This window comes from Lathamus discolor, chromosome 1, assembly GCF_037157495.1.
Source record: "Lathamus discolor isolate bLatDis1 chromosome 1, bLatDis1.hap1, whole genome shotgun sequence".
Lineage (NCBI taxonomy): Eukaryota > Metazoa > Chordata > Aves > Psittaciformes > Psittacidae > Lathamus > Lathamus discolor.
The window spans coordinates 69553280-69570897 of NC_088884.1; the positions used below are offsets into that span (position 1 = coordinate 69553280).

The 17618-nt window shown below is 54.1% G+C and overlaps 1 protein-coding gene across 3 annotated transcripts in view; it reads right to left on the reverse strand.

Moving 5' to 3' along the window:
• The window catches only part of MICALL1 (MICAL like 1), a 20466-nt gene extending 3156 nt beyond the window's left edge, over window positions 1–17310 (reverse strand). The window contains exons 1-12 of one of the 3 annotated variants that reach the window (XM_065678500.1): window positions 17099–17310; window positions 11323–11371; window positions 9309–9450; window positions 8102–8205; window positions 7244–7380; window positions 4620–5182; window positions 4063–4126; window positions 2608–2993; window positions 1814–2232; window positions 1217–1351; window positions 771–897; window positions 335–425 (exon numbers count right to left, since the gene is read on the reverse strand). In XM_065678500.1, coding sequence (XP_065534572.1) covers window positions 335–425; window positions 771–897; window positions 1217–1351; window positions 1814–2232; window positions 2608–2993; window positions 4063–4126; window positions 4620–5182; window positions 7244–7380; window positions 8102–8205; window positions 9309–9450; window positions 11323–11371; window positions 17099–17244 — 2363 coding nt within the window. In that variant the 5' untranslated portion in view covers window positions 17245–17310. Of the gene's footprint in view, window positions 1–334; window positions 426–770; window positions 898–1216; window positions 1352–1813; window positions 2293–2607; window positions 2994–4062; window positions 4127–4619; window positions 5183–7243; window positions 7381–8101; window positions 8206–9308; window positions 9451–10379; window positions 10453–11322; window positions 11372–17098 lie in introns of those variants that run through there. The other 2 variants (XM_065678490.1, XM_065678511.1) reach the window with 2 other exon arrangements.
• Window positions 17311–17618: the final 308 nt, after the last annotated feature.

Genomic DNA, 17618 nt, shown 5'->3' on the forward strand with positions numbered 1-17618 from the left:
ACTGCCAGGCTCGAGAGAGGCAGAACATCATCCCATAGTACAGGGTGAGCTTGGAAAGAGCCAATAAGATGCTGATCTTCTCCAATATAGCCAGAGAGTCAAGCAACAGCAAGACCAGCCCTGGCTGCTCAAGGCCTTCCTTGAAGAGATGCTGCAGGGGCTCTGGTGACTCACAGTGGGTCGGTTCTGACCGTGTTTGGATAGATTTATCTGCTTGCACTCCTCCCCTCCCTTCTCCAGGCAAGGAGGCCGTGTCAGGCTCTCCCCTGGAAGTAGTTTCAGGACGGCTGAGACAGGGCTCCCTCCAAAAACATTTACCTCCCCACACACTTACATGTAGATGAGCTCCGATTCATGGCGCACTAGCATGTGCTTCTCATGGATGAGCTTGAACCAGTCCACAAGCAGGCTGTCCTCTGGGCTGTCTGCCAAGCAAAAGGACAATTCAGAGCCATCCCCAGCCCTGCAGGATCCTACCACCCTGCAGCAGGCTGGGCTCTGTCCAGCCAGTGGGGGGGCACTACAGCAAACCTGACCCGAACCTCTTCCTGAGCCCCTGAGAGGCCTTATCTCTTCTCCCACTGTTCCACCCTCAGGACATCTCCGTGTCCAGGGCCTGCCTGTGACCGTTCCTTGCGCCCAGTACAGCTCCTTCTGCTCTTCCAAACCCAGAATCAGCAGGGAAGAAGTCACAGCTCTGTCTCCTTGGCTGGACGGAGGGCAGTCCATCCTGCCCCACACCCACAGACAGCCCACCCCAACCCACATACCATTCTCAGCACTCCGAAGTTTTTCCTCCAAGGCCACCCCACGGTGCTCCAGCTGGTCCAGCTGCTGCTCAATGGCATCCATCTGCCCATAGATGTCTTCCTCAGGGATGTACTGATCTGTCTGCACCTGCCAAACCATAAGGCAGAGACTGCCATTATCACCCACATCCAGTTTCCAGTGGTAACCCAAAGGCTGATCAACACTAACGAGGGCAGGGGGACAACAGAACACTCCACCTAGGCATGGATTCGAGATCCCCACCCCACTCTGGATCAAAGGGAGACCATGGTGTTGCCACCAACAGGGTCTAGCCTAGACATCATCCTATCCAGCCACGTGCAACCCTACCCACATAGACGCATCAGCAGGGTGCATGTACACAGCTATGGCCCTGGGGGATAGCACAAAGCTGCCTTCTACCCCTGGTTCCCAAGAACCCTTTTACCTTGCGTTTGATCAGTGGGAAGCCATGACCTGGTGCAGGAGGACGCGCTGGCTTGGAGCCCTTAGGAGGTTTCTTTGCAGAGGGGGAGGCAGCAGGCGATGGCTTTCGATTGAAGGGGTTCTCCTTACAGGAAGACTGGAGACGGGGGACAAAAGGAGGTAAGTGAGGGTCCAGTAAAGGGAAGAGACATAGCATCCCAACAGCGGGGACTGAGGGGACAGGGCAGCCCTAGGATTTGTTCTGCCCCACATCTTCCCAGAGGAGGAACACAGCACTCCACCAGCAGCTGAGCCATGGGGCAAAAGCCAGCAGTGCTCCTCTTTGGCATCAGTTCCCCAGCATCTCCCTAACGAGGATGCTGAATTATTTTCCTTCATGGTTCCCCTCCTATCTGCTCTGAACACATGACATCCTGCCTCTTCTCTAGCACATCGGGCAGGCAGAGTATGAGCAGAGCCACCATTTAGCAAGCACATGCTTTCAGGGCATCATAAACCAAATCTACCAAAGGGGCAAGCCTGGACTCATGATCCCCACTGGGTGATGGATGGGGAAGAAAAGCCCCCGATCTGGATGAGTGGAAGGTAACCATCTCACCTTCAGCTGTGGCTTGGGCGAGGCAGGTGTCTTAGGGCTTCCAGCACCCCCATCTGAAGCTAAGAGGATGGGTGTAGGGCTAGCCCCAGCTGGAGGCTTCGGGGGCTGCCGGCTGGGGCTGGTCTTTAAGCTGCCGGTGGACACACTCCTGCTGGCATGCAGGGTGCCGGGCTGCACCTCGCTGCTGATGCTGGCCAGCTCGCTGGAGGAGGAGAGGGAGGAGTTGGTGGAGAGGCTGGCTGGGACAGCAGGGCTCTCGCTGGAGGAGACGCTGGCCAGCGGCGTGTCAGTGCTGGAGGTCTTGGTGGCCGTCGGCGTGTGGACAGTGGGCTCGGAGGAACTTTTGGGCACCGAGGCCTCATCAGTGTCACCCAGCAACTTGGCTGAACTCTCAGAGTTGATGCTTTCGAGGCTGAGGGCTGGAGAGGGGGTGGAGGATGATGGCTCAGAATGTGACAGCCTGGAGATGGGGTGGTGGGCTGCAAAGCAAAGGGAGAGCTCAGGGCGGAACAGGGGGGCAGGCAGGAGAGGATGGTGGTATGTACTGGAGCGCAAAGGGAACCAGTGCCTGTCTTCAGAGAAGACAGAAGGGACCTTCCAGCACAAAGGTCTTGTCTGCAAATGAGGTGTTCCAGTGGGTAGAGAGCACATGGCTAGCACAACTCCCAGCACAACCATCACTGCATAAAGGCCTGGCCTGCCAGGGTGATGCAGAGGTGCCTGGGGAAGGAGGAGCCTCCAAGAGGCTGCACAGGGTGCTGTGGAGGAGGGATAAGGGAGCAGGGGAAGCTCACCTAGCGGGGAAGCACTGGGAGCTCGTGGAGCTGGCCGCTTCTTCATCTTTGGGCTGCTGGTGGGAGTGATGCCATACCAGGGGTGGAGAGGCCTGGCAGCAGCCTCGCTCTGTTCCTGCTCAGGCGTGCTCTTTTGGGTGGCAGCGCTCTCCTCTTCTTCCTCATCATCCTCCTCAAAGGGGTTGTACGGTTTGGGCTCTATGGCATCAGGCCTGCTCTCCTCACTCCTGGCTTTCCCCACCTCCTCCCCATCCTCCTCCTCTGGAGTCCTACTTGGGGTCTCATGGCTGCTGCCTGGGGGAGGAGGGGGAGCTGGCTTCTTCTTGGGCTCTGCCTGCACCAAGGCCATCCACGGTGGGTCCTTGGCTCTCGCAGCAGCTCCAGCACTGGCAGAAGAGAAAGAGAGACTGAGGTGGCAAAGAGCAGAGGCAAGCTGGGATGGCGAGGCACAGGACAGGGACTTGGCCCTCAGGGGAAAGGATGGCTGGAGCAGGATGTCTCCCATGCAGAAGCAGCTTTCTTGTCCAAGGCTGGCCCTAGTCTTCCCCAAACGCAAAGGGTCTCAGTCTCTGCAGGCTAACCTATGGGCCTGAAGGAAGCAGCTTGCCTGACTTGGCCACTGGGCCCAGTGTTTTGGTTTCCAAATGGCAGCCTCTGAGGCTGAGCTTTATGGTATGGGCACAGCTGTTCTCCTCTTCCCAACATTGTTCCTACATTCAATTCTGCTGCCCAGACTGTGGATGGAGTGGGAGTTGAGATCACACACCTTCCCTCTGTGGTCACACTCCCCTCCTACATTTCAGAGGCTGTTTGTCACCTTATCATCTGAGCATCCCAGGGATGGACTTCTCTTTGCTAACTCCCATGGCTAGAAGCACTGCTGCTCCTCTGGGCAGGCACAGCCCACAGCAAGCCCACACCATGGCTCAGTGAATCACTGCTCATCGGGAAAGCTGCCATCACTTGCCATGTGCACCCGCTCCTTGGCTGTTGCAAATGCGAGTGCTTGTGCAATCTCTGTCCCAAGAGCAGGCGGGAAGAAGCCAGCACCAGTGTGCTCCTGGGTAAGAGACCAGGAGGTGTAAAGGTTGCAGCCAGGCACTCACAACATCCCTGCACTGGATCTTTCCTGTGACAAACCCTCCACAGGGCAGAAAAGTGCCCTCTTCTCAGCACCCACAAGCAGGACCATCTAAGAAGGCCCTTGGCAGCTTGTGTGTGCCACAGAAACATCTTTCTGAAGGTCCAAACTCTCTACAAACTCTAAGAGACAGCAGCTTTGGGAGGTATGGACAAACACGGACAGCCTGACAGGCAAAAAGACCTGATCATAGCCTACATCCTCATAAAAGCAGGGGCTGACAGAAGTGGGAGAGGGGACCACAGCTGAGGTGTCCCTGTAGCCCCAACTTGCTACAGGGCTTTTGCATGTCATCTGAGAACACAAGGACGTACCGATCAGAGGAGCAGGGTCTCCCTCGGGGTTTTGGGACAGGGGGGCTGGGTTCAGGTACCCTACCTAGAAAGACACAGGGTCAGACTGTCACAACACCAAAAGGACATGAAGAAAGAAGTAAAATCAATGAGGCACCTCTTACACATCTTCCCATGGGAGATTCCCACTCTCTGAAGAACTTCTGGTGCTCTTCCTACCATCAGTGCAGTCAGTCAAGTTAACCCCAAACATCCCCTTTGCCTTTTTCTCTCTAACCTACCCCAGGAGCTGCACCTGGAGAATTGACATGCCCCTCTGTCCCCATACCTGCAAACTGCCCGAGGACTGCCACCTCCCCTCCACACTGGCAGCACCCCTGGTCAAACATAAGGGAGCAGGCAGGCAAGAAACCTTCCATGCTCTCCCCACTATGGGGATGGCTGACAATCAAAGGCCTGGTGTCTAAGCCTGAGATTCATGTGGAGGCAAAAATGTGTCAGGCTGCAGAGGAGTGAAACTCATCACACCTCAGCTGTTAGAGAGGTGAAGGTAACTCCTGCCATCACTGTGCTCTTACCATTCACCATGCCAGGCACACACTCGCTGCCCTCGCTCTGCAGAGTGGACCTGGGCCGAGGGACAGGGTGAGAGGTAGGAGGGGAGAGGGCTGAGGCATCGGTGCCCCTCCTTGGGGCAGGGGTGGGCCGCGTGTCTCTGAGCCGTCCTTCCAGTGAGCTGGCTTTGTCCTGGGGGAGTGCTGTGGGCTTGCTGGGAAGGGGAGGTCTGGGCGGAGTTTGGAAGACAGGAGCAGGGGGCATCGCTGTTTCTGCTTTGCCTGGTGTGCTGGCCTTCTCCGCTGGGCTAGCTAGCCCCTCTGCAGGCACACGGGTCTCCGCCGTGCTCTCCAGGGAATCACCATCACTCTTCCCCACCTCTGCTGCTGTAGGGAAGCCATCCTCACCCGCGCTGCCAGCCCCAGTTTCAGTTCTTAGCTCTGGCGACTGCCGGTCTGGGCTGGGCCTCCTCTCCACCTTCCCGCTCATGGCCAATTTACCACGATGCTGTGTGCAGACAAAAGTCCCTGCCTCTGACCCAGGCTTGTATGACCCAGGGAGCAGTGTGCTGGAGCACTCCTTACACCTGCAATGAGAAGAGAGAGCCCCATGAGACGGGAGGCACCATCCTGCCCCTCAGGGAAGGCAATGCTCCTGGGCTGTGAAGTACTAAATAAATCCTAGTGCAGTCTTGAGGAAGTCATTCAGGAAAGGAGAGGAACAGAGAAATGACACCATGACACTGTATGAACCCATGGAGAGTTCTCAACTCAAATACTGTGCGCATTTGGGTTCCTCCTTTAACTCAGGAAGGATTGAATAGCTGTGGAAGGGCAGCAGCTGGTATTGGGATAGGACATGGTTTCCAGACCTGGAAAAGTAGAAACCCCCAGTTTTACTGGAAAAGATGCAGCTGGTGCTGAACTTGGAGACAGAACTACAAGATCACATGTGGCCCATAAGGGGGACAGGGATCAACCATTCGTGAAACAGGGAGTATCGACTGGAATTATGGAGCAGCTGGTTCAGAACCGATACAGGTTGGCTACAGGGCTGCCTTGTGGTGGGCAAGGGTCCTGGCTTGGTCTCACATTCACCATGCTGAGCATGGACCCCACCACGGTTATGGCATTTGGCTGGAAGGATAAGGAAATAATGCAGTAGGGCCGTTCTTACACTCTGCCTTGCCTGTTGAAACCAGGCTAAATAGCTTCCTGTCCTTCACTGTCTGCCACACCTCCTCAGATCATCCACTCTTTCCTGGCTGAGCCTTTGAATCCTCCCTAATGAAACCCTCCAGGCACAAGTGTAATACCCAGTGTTGGCAACCAAGTCAGCCCTTTTCCACCTGGGAATGAAGGTGGATAACATCCGTGAAAGAGAGCCAAGGGTAAGGGGCTGATCAAGCACTCCCATGAAAACCAAGCTTGTTCCTTCTTGTTGGAATACCTGCCGTCTGCAGCAGGTGACTACATTTCAAGCAGGTAATTTTGGTGAGGAATTCTGCTCTGGGTGCCCAGTTGACTGGGATTTCCTTTGAAATCTAGAGCAGAAGTCTGAGGACACGGGAGCTGTAGAGAAAAGGGGTATGATGAAATGAAGAGGTGGCAAGTTCAGACAAGGGCAGAAAGAGCTTTGTTTTATCTCTGTCAACCCGCAGAAAACACTGCCACAGGACATTTCCAACCAAGCAGCACCCATGAATCAGCAGGGGTGGGGATGTGTGTGTGGAACAAGAAGAGCAGAAAAGCACAGAGAGGCAAAACACAAGGATCTTGCTGCTCAATCTGAAGGGCCATGAGCTGCGCGAGGCAGACAGGACACCTCTCCTATTCTTGGCCATGAGTGATTTCCATCTGCAAAGCTCCTGCTTTTGTCCCAGCTGCAGATGGAAAGCTTGATGGGCCCCAGCTCAGCTCCCCTTCTTCGACGTTGTTTCTATGACACATCCCTGGCTGGCTTAGGCAGGTATCTTGCATCTTCCCAATGGTTCAGTATTTCTGTCCTCAGATGCCAGCTGCGCACTTGCCAATTCATGTCCCATGGTCCACATAAGAGATCTCATCCCTTCATCATCAGAGCAGGGAAAGCAAAGTGAAATGACTTCATGAGTGCTGCAGGTAAGGACCTGCACCTAGGGAGTAACCACAGAGCTGCTGACGCCTAATCCCTCATTCCTCAGTTTGGTAACAATCTTCAGTTCCCCAGATGCTCCTCTGAGTGCTCAGCACCACCCCAGGCAGCGTGGGAGCCTGTATATCCAGTTGAAGATGTGAAGTGTAGGTAGAAGGAAGCCCTAGCTTAGACCTCACTGGAAAGTGGTGGTGGGAGGCAGGTGGTAAAGAGGCAGAGCATCCTGGTTTATGAAACTGGGAGAAGCACCAGGGGCAGGGATCTCAAGTCAGTGAAGTGGGAAAGTGCAAGAGAGCAGGGGAGGCAAGTAGCACAGAGCTGGATACAAGGGCTCACTCAGACCACTGGGACAGGGGGCTGGCAGGCAAACAGACCCACTCTAGTACCATCTCACGCACTGTTTTTGATGCTCCATGTTACCCAAGGACACAGACACACACAAAGACAGGGTGGCCACAGACCCCCAGTCTGCTGAGAAGAGTGTCCAACCCCTCCAGGCCTGGTCACAACATACCTAAAGCACTGGCGGTGGTAGAGCTTGCCCTCAGCCAGGTAGCGCTGGACCAGATGGACGTGCTGCTGGCAGGCTGTGCAGGTACTGCTGAGCGTGGTGCGCTGGGACCGCTCCAGCGGGTCTGAGGGGGCATCGTCCTGAGACACACAATGCACGGGGAGATCAGAATGGGAGCCACAAGCTGCTCCCCAGCCCACTGCTCCACCAGAGCAGCTGTTCCTATGCAAGGCCATTGCTGTGAGTTTGTGGCACAGTTCAGGATCTGACCTCAGGGTCTGACAATGCAAAGAACAGCTGCCCCCAAATCCAGGCACAGGCAGACTGCATCTTCCCAAATTAGAGGAGGCCACTCCAAAAAGTGCCTTGCCCCTTTCTAGGGCTGAAGGACTGTGGAAGGGACTAATCTAAGCCCCAGGTGGCAGCAGGGACCTGCAAGAGGAAGCCCTTCTTTTTGGAAAATGTGCCATCCCGGACATCTGCTAAAACCTGAAATAAAGGGCCAAGAAAGAAAAAGCCATCTTTTCTACTCTTCTAATCCCAAATTCCTGCTCTTTACTCATCTACAGAGTCATCAACCCTTAGGAAGAAGGGTACTTGTGCCCCAGAGTGGCTCAAGGCAATCTGGCACCAATCTGCCCAACCTCTTGACTTCCATGGATTTCAGTCCATTGATTTCTAGAGAAATCACACTCTCAGATGGGTCCTTCAAGGAACCAAAATCCCAAACACCCCTCCCACCCCAGATACACAGGTAGCCCCTACAAAGATCCATTCCACTGTGACAGGCTCTCATCTCCTCACCTGCAGCGCAGGGAGCACCACTGCCTCAGGCTGGCTTTAAATCAAGAGATTAGGTACCTGTGGTGCTGGGGGACTCTCAGCTGCAGCCACGGGCTTCTTGTGGGACAGCAGAGGAGGAGAGGAGTCAGCAGCTGGGCGCTTCATAGGCGGAGGGACGCTGGCTGGAGGCAGAAGGCAAAGGAGGATCAGGCACGGAGAGCAGCAGTGACTCACACCGCCCATGGCGGGGAAGGGGAGGGGGAAAGAAAAATATCATCGAGCCTTGTGACATAGGACAGGACTTGCCACTCCCAACACTTCAGGGCCTATTTTAAGTGGAAGAGACAAACACAATCTAATAATGGGTCAGCTGCGAGGCTGCCAGAGAGGCTGGCCCTGCTGTGGATCCCCTTCTGTGGACCAGGGATACCAGCCTCTCACTGTGATTTTATTTACATCAAATGCTGCTTGGCTTCCTCGTAACCAACTCCCTAAGCAACGCTTAAAGCCCAAAGCATCTCGGGTAGCTGCTGATGTGTTGCTGTGACTCAATGGGCCCCAGGGCTTCCAGGCTGTCAGCACGTCTGCAAGCATCTCCTGCCCATCAGGGCTGGCACTCACACACCAGTCCCCCCCTCCTTGGCTGGAGGCCAGCATCCCTGAAGAAGTACATGCACATGGAAGAGATTTATCTGATGCTGTGGCTCGAGAGCAGAGCAGAAGAGACCTGAAGCCCTCATCTCCACCCAGGAGGGTTGCCCTGGAAGAGGTGTCTCAGAGCAAGACTCAAATCAGGTTGTGGTTGCAAAAGCAGATGAGGTGATCTGACACACTCAACCCTTGTTCCCCTCCCTCTGTTCTCCAGTCCTTTCACACTTACAGATGTGATAAAATATGGCTGTGGTAGGCCGGTTGCCTATCAAGCTTTCTCTCATTTTAGTGGGTTAAAGCAGATCACAAAGGGGTCTGATGAGCATCAGGGGCCGTGACCCAACCCAATGGATTGCAGAGGGTGGATTAACAAGGCATTCCTCCTTCCGCAGCCTGAGCTGTTAAATCACTCCCCAGCTCTTGTGAAACCTCACCCTACTCTACTCCCTGTTTCGGGCTTTCCTCACTGGCACCAACAAGATCCAGGAGAGGCAGGTACTACCTGCTCCTCTCCTTCCTCACAAACACACACAGCTCCCATTTGCCATAGCAAGGAGGAAGCACAAGGTAATACTAGGTTTCCTGTACTCAAGTAGGGGCAAACTGGAAGCCAGAGGGGTACGAGGACACTCACCTTGGCTGGGGTTGTTGAAATGGTTGTAATACTGAGACACGTAAGTCATGATGCTGAGGCAGTCGGGGACTTTCATGGAGACCATGTCATTGGGATCTAGCAGGGCTGGGATGCCCAGCTCCCGCTCTGCCAATTCAAAGGCCTGCAAGAGCAGCAGAAAGAGGCATTAAGGAGACAAAACCTGATGCTCTCTGAAAAATAACAGAGAAATCAAATTGTAAGGGCCCTAGGAAGGTTACGTAATAAACCTATGGCATCCCTGAGGGACCAAGGATCCCAGACATGCCGCTTGATTGGAAAGGGGCCAACAGAAGCAAGGGAGCAAGCTGCTGGCGCTGCCCTTTCCTGCAAGACATTCCAGCTGCCTGTGCCCCTGCAATGCCCACCTGAAGGGTCCTGGCATCTGGCTGCTGCACTGGGACAGGGGGGGTAAATTTCAGGAAGCCTCAGTTTTCACTGGAAAAACATCAAACCAGTATTTCTTCAACCCATGGAAGTGGCACGCCACCAGTGCCCTCATGCAAGAGCCCAGCAGAGCCTTGGCTGGCACTATGAAGGGCTGGCAGATACTTGCGGTGACACAGCCAAACACCTGCTCTACTGAGGAGTGTCCTCAGCCATTCCAAATGCTCACCCCACAGAAGCACTGACTCTGCCCATCCTTTCATGCTCTGGGGTGCCATTATCTTTCCCTCTCACAGTTAACACAGCCACTCTGGCCCAACAGCCAGCAGCCTGCTGCTTGCCCAGCTCGAAGGGCTACTTCAGGAATTTTCTATGTCTCAGCAAGTAGAAATGACAAGGACATTGTGATAAGAAGCACACAGCTCCTACAAGTGCATATGAGGGTACTTGAAAGGAAGGTGTGAAGGAGGAAAATAGCTGTTTGAGAGGTCTTCATTTAGTGGTTCATGGACAACTGGCTGTATGCTGGCCTTCCTGCTGTTGTGCCAAGGGCAGTGTATCCACATTGATGTCCAAGGGGGAGGATATGTGAGACTATGGAAGGGACTGAAAAGAAAGCAAGGCAGGAGGGGATGGGAGTAGTGTGGGCACTGAATTGTGAGGTACCAGGTGCAGGGTGTGCATAAGGACTGAAGGTGCCTGGTCTCTGGGGCACAGGGTGCTGTGCAGGGTGTGGGATCTAAAGAAAAGAAACAGAGAAATAAATGAAAACGGGTATTTGCAGGAACTGGGCATATAAAATGTCCCCTGTGGACACCCAGCTATGCTCAGCCTGGTTTTAAGCTGGTTCTCTGGGCTTACTGAACATGAGGCTGCAAGCAGCAAGGAGAGACCCCAGCTTAGGGGTTACTTACAGGACAAGAAACCCATTGTGGCTCCTGAATGGGAAAAGATTGCTGCTAATGGCTGAAAGGGGCCAACTGGTCTAGGAAAGGCCATGGCCAAGACACAACTGGGGAGCCCTAATCCTAAAATCCCAGATGACCTAGCTTAATTCCTCTTGGGAAGGTGATGGCCAAAGTCTCTCCATGGACTATCAGATGGAGCCTGCAGCAATTAGGTCTTTTAGCATAAAAGAACCCAAACAAGGCTACCGCTAGCCCTTGGAGCTGGGCATCTCCCCATTCCCCACTGCCTGCTTGTGCTCTTGGCCCCAGCTGTCCCAAGCAGGAGGGGAACATTGCAGACCAGCATAGGTCCAGTATGACCTTCCCCTCTGTTTATGGCTGGAGTAAAACTAGCTTCCTGCTTCCATTGCCTGCAAGTCTGGAACAGCTGAGGTCAAGATGTTGCACCATTTAAGCTTCACCTGAGATGTTGTCTTGGCAACTATCAGCATAACCGTCTTATCTTCTCTGCAGTACTGGCTGGAAGCTGATGTTTCACATTCCCTTATGTTTCCACAGAAGCTCTTGCCTGTTACCTACATGTACAGATTTTTTTCCTTACACCCTCACCACTGTCACAAAGTCCTCCCACACTCCATGACCTCCACCAAGTCATTCTCATGTCCCTTCCTCCTTCCATGAAAAGAGTAACGGGGACTTACCAAGCGGTTATTCTCATAGACATCATCCTTGGAGAGAGAATCAAAGTCTCTGAAACGAGAAAGCACAAAAAAAGTCACACGAGATGCAGAGGAAAAGGGCCCCAATGCCACCACACGCAGGCTCTCAGGACAGCCAACCTTACAACAACTCAACATGTAAGACCCTAGATAAACAAAACCCTGGCAAAGCAGATCTTTGGGTTGTAAAGGGATAAAGAAACCAAAGGGAAACTGCAATTAAAAAACAGAAAGCAAGTCCCAAATGGGTGGTGAGCAGGAAATTAAAATGTCATTCTGGTCTCTCTTTACCCACTTGCGATTAAAGCTGCAGAAACACCAGGGTGACATTTCAATGAGCACCATGCACCACTGCAGTGAAGGGCACACGTCATCACCCCAAACTTGCCCCTCCAAGGCCTCAGGCACAACAGCAGGAGGAGGATGGGGAAGCAGATTTCCGCACCTCAAGGAAAGAGCTGCCTGTGCTAGATCTCTCCCTGCTACAAGGCTCCTTGGATAAACCTCCACGCACCACCTTAGGGGGTTTGAGGTCACCCCAGGATTTGGGGTGACACAAGAGGTCTTCAACTGTGCTCTGTCCTTGCTTGCTCCCCAACACTCTCAGAACACAGCAAACTGCCTGTGGCCACAGCCTTTTCAGCAAGGCAGCTTGGGGTTTCTCAGAGAGGAGCCCCAGAAGTTCCCAACCCAGGCACGTTGTGGCATCACTTCATCCCCTGGGTGTCTTCAGGGGACCGAATCAGCCTGGCCACAGGGATTGATCAGCTGCCTTCATCAGAGGAGCAAAGGGAAGCAGGTTAAAGCAATGTGCAGGTTTTCAATAGATGGGGAGAAATACAGGAAGGAGTTAGTTATGCCGTCTGCGTGGGTATAATGTGTGAAAACAGCATCATGCTAAACTGATTACAGCCCCTTCCTGCCAAGGATCTCAGCTTTGTTACCAAAAAAACCTCCTCATGCAGCAGCTTGGTGTGACTGCAAACTGGATTCACAGAGGAGGACACAGCCCTGAGAGGTTTGGGGTCAGGCAAAGCCACCCCAGTGGCCCAGAGAGACATGCAAAAGAGAGACTGATGCAGAGGGACGATTCAGATTCAAGGTGGGGAATGCATCCCTCACCCCAGCCGTGGTGAGCAGGAACTGTGTGAGACAACGAATCCTCATCCATGTACCCGCAGAGAAGGGCTAAGGGAGCCTCTCTTGCTCCATCCCCCTTTGGATTTTACTGCCTTTTCCTGTAACACCAACTCAGCATGCCCCAGCACCGCACTGCAGAGCAACCAGCCCCTTCTTGAAGCCCCTCATGTGCCTTTCCCAGCACTGCAGAGGAAGCCCAGGATGAGCTCAGGAAGATTTCCTAGCTGCCTGCACCACCATAAAACTACACTTCCCCCCTTCAAAGAGGCTGCTGCTGCAGTTTCCTCCCAGACAGATGAAACTGCAGCCGCTTGCTGCTGCAGGAGCAGATGCGGTGGACAGGCAGAAGATGGGCTGGATGTTCAACTCTGTGTCAAGCGCCTGACAGCTCATGCAAATGCATGCACAGAACGCAGCCTCTTCAACATACCACAGCTTTTTCCTCTCTACACACTGGTGAGAAAAGGCTTCAAGTTGCAGCTTTTGCTTTGATGTTAAAACTACTGCCTTCTTTGTATTTATGACTAGTTTCCACTGGGAGAGGTTTTTTCCCTAAGTCATTTTTTATTCCCTAGAGAACTCCTTTAACCTTGCTGCACTTTTTTGTATGTTGTTGGTTTGGTTGTGGGGTGTTTTTTTACCTTTTAAAGAAAATACCAGTTTGGGAACACAGGAGAAGTGATGACAGCTAAGTTATATACCAACCGCCTTCTAAACATTCATGACCTTCATTTTGAATACCCTCACTTTCAGCACATGGGAGTGATACAGCTGGAAGCTTGAATGCTCCTTGGTGGCCTGGGCTGAGAGAGTATTTTTTGACAGATGAAACATCATGTCCATTCCACTCTGCCCCAGCAAACTAAAGCTGTTCTAGTAAACTAAAGCAATTCTGCCTGGGAAAGCAGATGCCAGCAGAGAGGACGTGAAGCTCAAATGGTAACGGAGGGGGGGCTACCAAGCAGCAAGGGAATAGAAGTTTTCCACTAACATAGGATTGCAGACTCTCAGCTTTCACCCGAGATACTGAAGTCCATCAGTGTAAGGCCTGAGGCATCACAGCGTATTCAGTTCCTCTCTGCTGCATTTCCCAGCTCCTGCTCCAAACAAGCCAAGCAGGACTGCACTGATCTCCATCACTCCTGATATGAGCACTCCCTCATGGTGCTCTGTGGTGTGACATCCCTGCGGCTCTGGGCACGCTCCCTGTACCAACATGTAAGGAGCATGGCTTATCAGGCATGGGGGAAAGTCACCCCAGATGTACCCCTCCCCTCCACACGTGGATGTGTCACATTATTTCCTTGCCCTGATCTCGGCAGCCTTTCATCCAGCCCCGCTCAGGCTCCTCTCCTGACAACATATTTGGGATTGGATGTAAGAATAGACAAGAACCTGGCTGTCCCAGTTAAACAACTGCCCTGACTCAGCAAAGCCCAGCATCCTAGCATATCCTGAAGGAATATTTCCATGCAAATAACATCCCAAGCTTTTACCTAATTAGATACATGCAGAGCCACTAAGCACTCTGGGGTTTCGGGCAGCTGCCAGTGAGCACAGCAGACCCAGGGAAGGGGGGAAGGGTACAGCTAAAACCAGAGCTAATTCCTGGATTCCTCAAATATAAATAATAACGGCAGTGCCGCATAATAGGCCCTGCAGCTTTCCAGGTCTTGCGGGGAAACGCAGGCAATACTTGGGAAAGAACAAACGAGATTTGTGATCCAGCCTGTAACCAAACCCACAGCTCCAGGGACACAAACCAGCACGGCTCTCGTCTCTTTTCCTCAAGTCTGCATCTCTTTCAGCACTTGAAAGGCACGTGCCATGTTCTCTCAGACTTCTCACCCCTGAATGCCAAGAACATTCCCTGAGCTTTGGGGAGGCGGCGCTGCTTGGGACGCTGAAAGATGATTTCTGCCTCACTAAGCTGCAGTAAATGCCTTGCAAACACTCATTTAATGCTTCAGATTTCCAGAGCACTGAGCAAACAAACATTAATCCCCACAGTCCACTGTCAGGCTGGCCTGGATGCTCCCAGCTCAACTGACAAGGGAAAAAGAAGAGATTAAATGTCTCGCCTTGAGATCACGCAGCCAGCAGTGCAGTCAGAGGATAAAACCAGGTTTCCCATTTCCCTGATTAGAAGAGTGAGGCAGTGAATCCAAGTGAGGTGTGTACAGTAGCAGAGCTTGACTTTCAGCTGCATGGTTCAACACACAGGGAACGCACCTCATCCATGGTGGTCAGTTCAAGACGCCTTTAGCTGGATTCAGTAGGCACTGAGCACATCCAATCTACTTCTTTCAAAGAAATCCCAAACACTCTAGTGTTTCCAAGAGCTCTGAAGCTCACCAGGAGAGCATCGCTCTGATACCAGATGCTTTATCCCAAGACAATTGTGTTCAAATCAAGCGTCACACAGAAAATTGTCCTCAGCCTCACTTACCCACATAGCCTTTTCACAACAGCCTCTTCCCCAGCGTGTCACACACCAGCACAGCCAAACGGGGGCACGGGGGCAGGGTCAGACAACCTGGACACACCAACAGCCACCACAGCAGCAAAAGAGAGCCTGGAGGATCAGGGTGGCAGAGCAGTGGTGCCACACAGGTAGAGGAAAGAGCTCCAGCTCAGCTCCTGTGTGGATATGAGCTGCTCCCCTCTGCAACCCAAGGGAAAGCCAGCAGGAAGCAGGAAGGCTGAAGTTCTGTACTCAGCTGCTTTGGGGAGCAGCATGGCCGTCTCACACAGGCCAGAGGAAGACCACACAGGTCAGAAATGCACACACAGACCCCTGCCAAATGCCATTACCAGGATGACTGAAAGCACTTTAGAAGAAAAGAAGGGCAACCACTTTTCCTCTGCAGTCAGATTTACTGCCTCTGATCTGATCTACCCACTTCCAAATTGGGACAGGCTGAAGAAGCTGGAAGCAGATGAAATGATGCTGCTCCCCTGCTCATCCTCTGAAAATCCCTCGACAGCATGCTATGTCCTTGTAAGGCCCTGGCCTTTGTCTCTACAATATAGCAGAGGACCTGCGAAGTCAGGACATCACTTAGGACATCTGCCAGGAGCAGATTTAAGCCCACTGACAACTTAAGAGCAGCGGCTGCTGCCTAATGGGATGGTAAATATGATTAATGTGAAAGCATCAGGTGGTTTTAGTGGTGTTTATCGTAAGCTTTTTCTGAAAAGCTTTTCAGTTCCCAGTTACTGTGCCACTTACATTAAAGAAATCATTCAGAAACACAGTAATTGTAAGTGCTCCTGTCCTTAATTTGCCTCTTCCCCTCCAACAGCTGATCAAAGCAAGCCCCAGCCCAGGAGCTGCTGGGACACAGGAGCATGCAGCTCCCTCAAGACCCAGAGTGACGCAAAGCCATCACACGGTTCAGCTCTTGGTGGCTCCTGAAAGCCTCACTGAGGGTTTTGTGGCAGCCCCCTGAAACACAGCAGTTTGGTTCCTAGCCTACCTGTTCAGCTTCTGCTTGCAAGAAGACAGGCTGGTTTTACCCTCTCACAGACACTGCAGCTCCTCAGCAGAGTCACTGTCAACCCTCTGCCTGTGAGAGGCTGCTGCTGTGACAAAAGGCCATCCCCGGGGGCAACTCAGAGAGAAGGATTTGGTCAGTTCGGGCAACCTCAGAGGAAGAGCCAGCAGTCCTGGAGCAGAACGTGACAGGGGACACACCGCCAGCCTTTGCTGACAGGCGAGGAGTGCGTGCACGCCGGAGGCAAGGCAAAGTGGAGCAATGCCTACCTGTACTGCAAGGGCTACCAAAGACTGGAGCAGACGGGAGGTGGGTCCCCAGCAGCGCTGGGGCAGGCACGGTTATGGCAGCAGGTCGGGGCAGATTCTTTCCAGCAGCTCAGCCAGTTTCTCCAGCCTGACACCATGCCCCCAGGCAATCCCAAACGTACCAGCTGCCTCCTGAAACTCACATTCCCCCTCAGAGCCACCCTTCGAAAGGGGGGCTGATGGAGGAAACTCAACTCGGAGCCATTTGCTGGGGGAGGCTAGCAAGGCTCCATATCCCTGCTGGTTATTGCTACCTCCAGCTTTCACTGCGGCATCCACAGAAAACAAGCTGGAAGGGAATGCAAGAAGCAACCTGGCCCAGGGCTCTGCATGTTTCAGAGTGACTGCCTCTGACAGCTGGGAATATCCCTAAGCCAGGCAAGCCTCTGGTCCTTGGGAAGTGGGACCTAGCCCACCTCCGCTCTCTCCCCAGCCTTAAGCCACACGACTCTAACCCTGACCTTGACGCGTCTCTGAGCCCAGGTCAGAGGGTCGCTCCCCGAAGCACAGCACGCTCCATCCCGGTACCAGTTGACTTCGGGAAGTAACAGAGCCCCTGTTGCTCTCCCTGCCCCTGACCCCCCCACACCCATGCACATGGAGCCTCAGTCCCTCCCTGCCAGTCAGCCTGGAGCCACTTCCACCGGCGCCTCCGCCTCCCCAGCTCCCCGCGCAGGGAGCACCGGCCCAGCGCCTCCAGCCCCACCTCTCCTCCAGCCCCCCAAGACCGCGGGCCGGAGCCGGGCCCCGCGGCACCCCGTCTGTGGCCAGGCCGGTGCGGCGCGGCCTGTACCGCGGCCGCTGCACACTCACAGGAGGTCGGGCCGGTGCCGGTGCAGGATGGCGCAGAAGGCCAGGCCGTCGCGGAAGGACGCGCTGAGGTCGCGGATGTCCACGCCGCGGTACCCCTCGCACTGCTGGCGGCACCAGGCTTGCAGGGCTCCCCGCGGGCCCGACATGGGGGCGGCCGCTACCACCGCCGCCGCCGCCGCCACCGGGAGCACAGGGGCGGGGCGGGGCCCGGGGGGCGCGGCTTGTCGGGGTGGGCGGGGCTTGGCGAGGGGGCGGGGTCTGGAGCCCCGCAGCACGTGGCGGCCGGGGTCCGCTCCTGTTGCCGGTGCCTGCCCCGATCCGCCGGGAAGGGAGGAGCGCTGCGGGCTCTCCCCTGAGAGGACGGAAGGGCTGGGAAAGCGGTGGTAGAGTTAGAGCCTGAGCAGAGGGGAGAAACACGGGAGGGAAGGGGATGGAGCGGTCCCCCAGGAAAAGGGAATTCCAGGGTAATTCCTGCTTCCAAGTTTGGGCAGGGGGCTGGGCAGAGGTATTCGCTCCACTG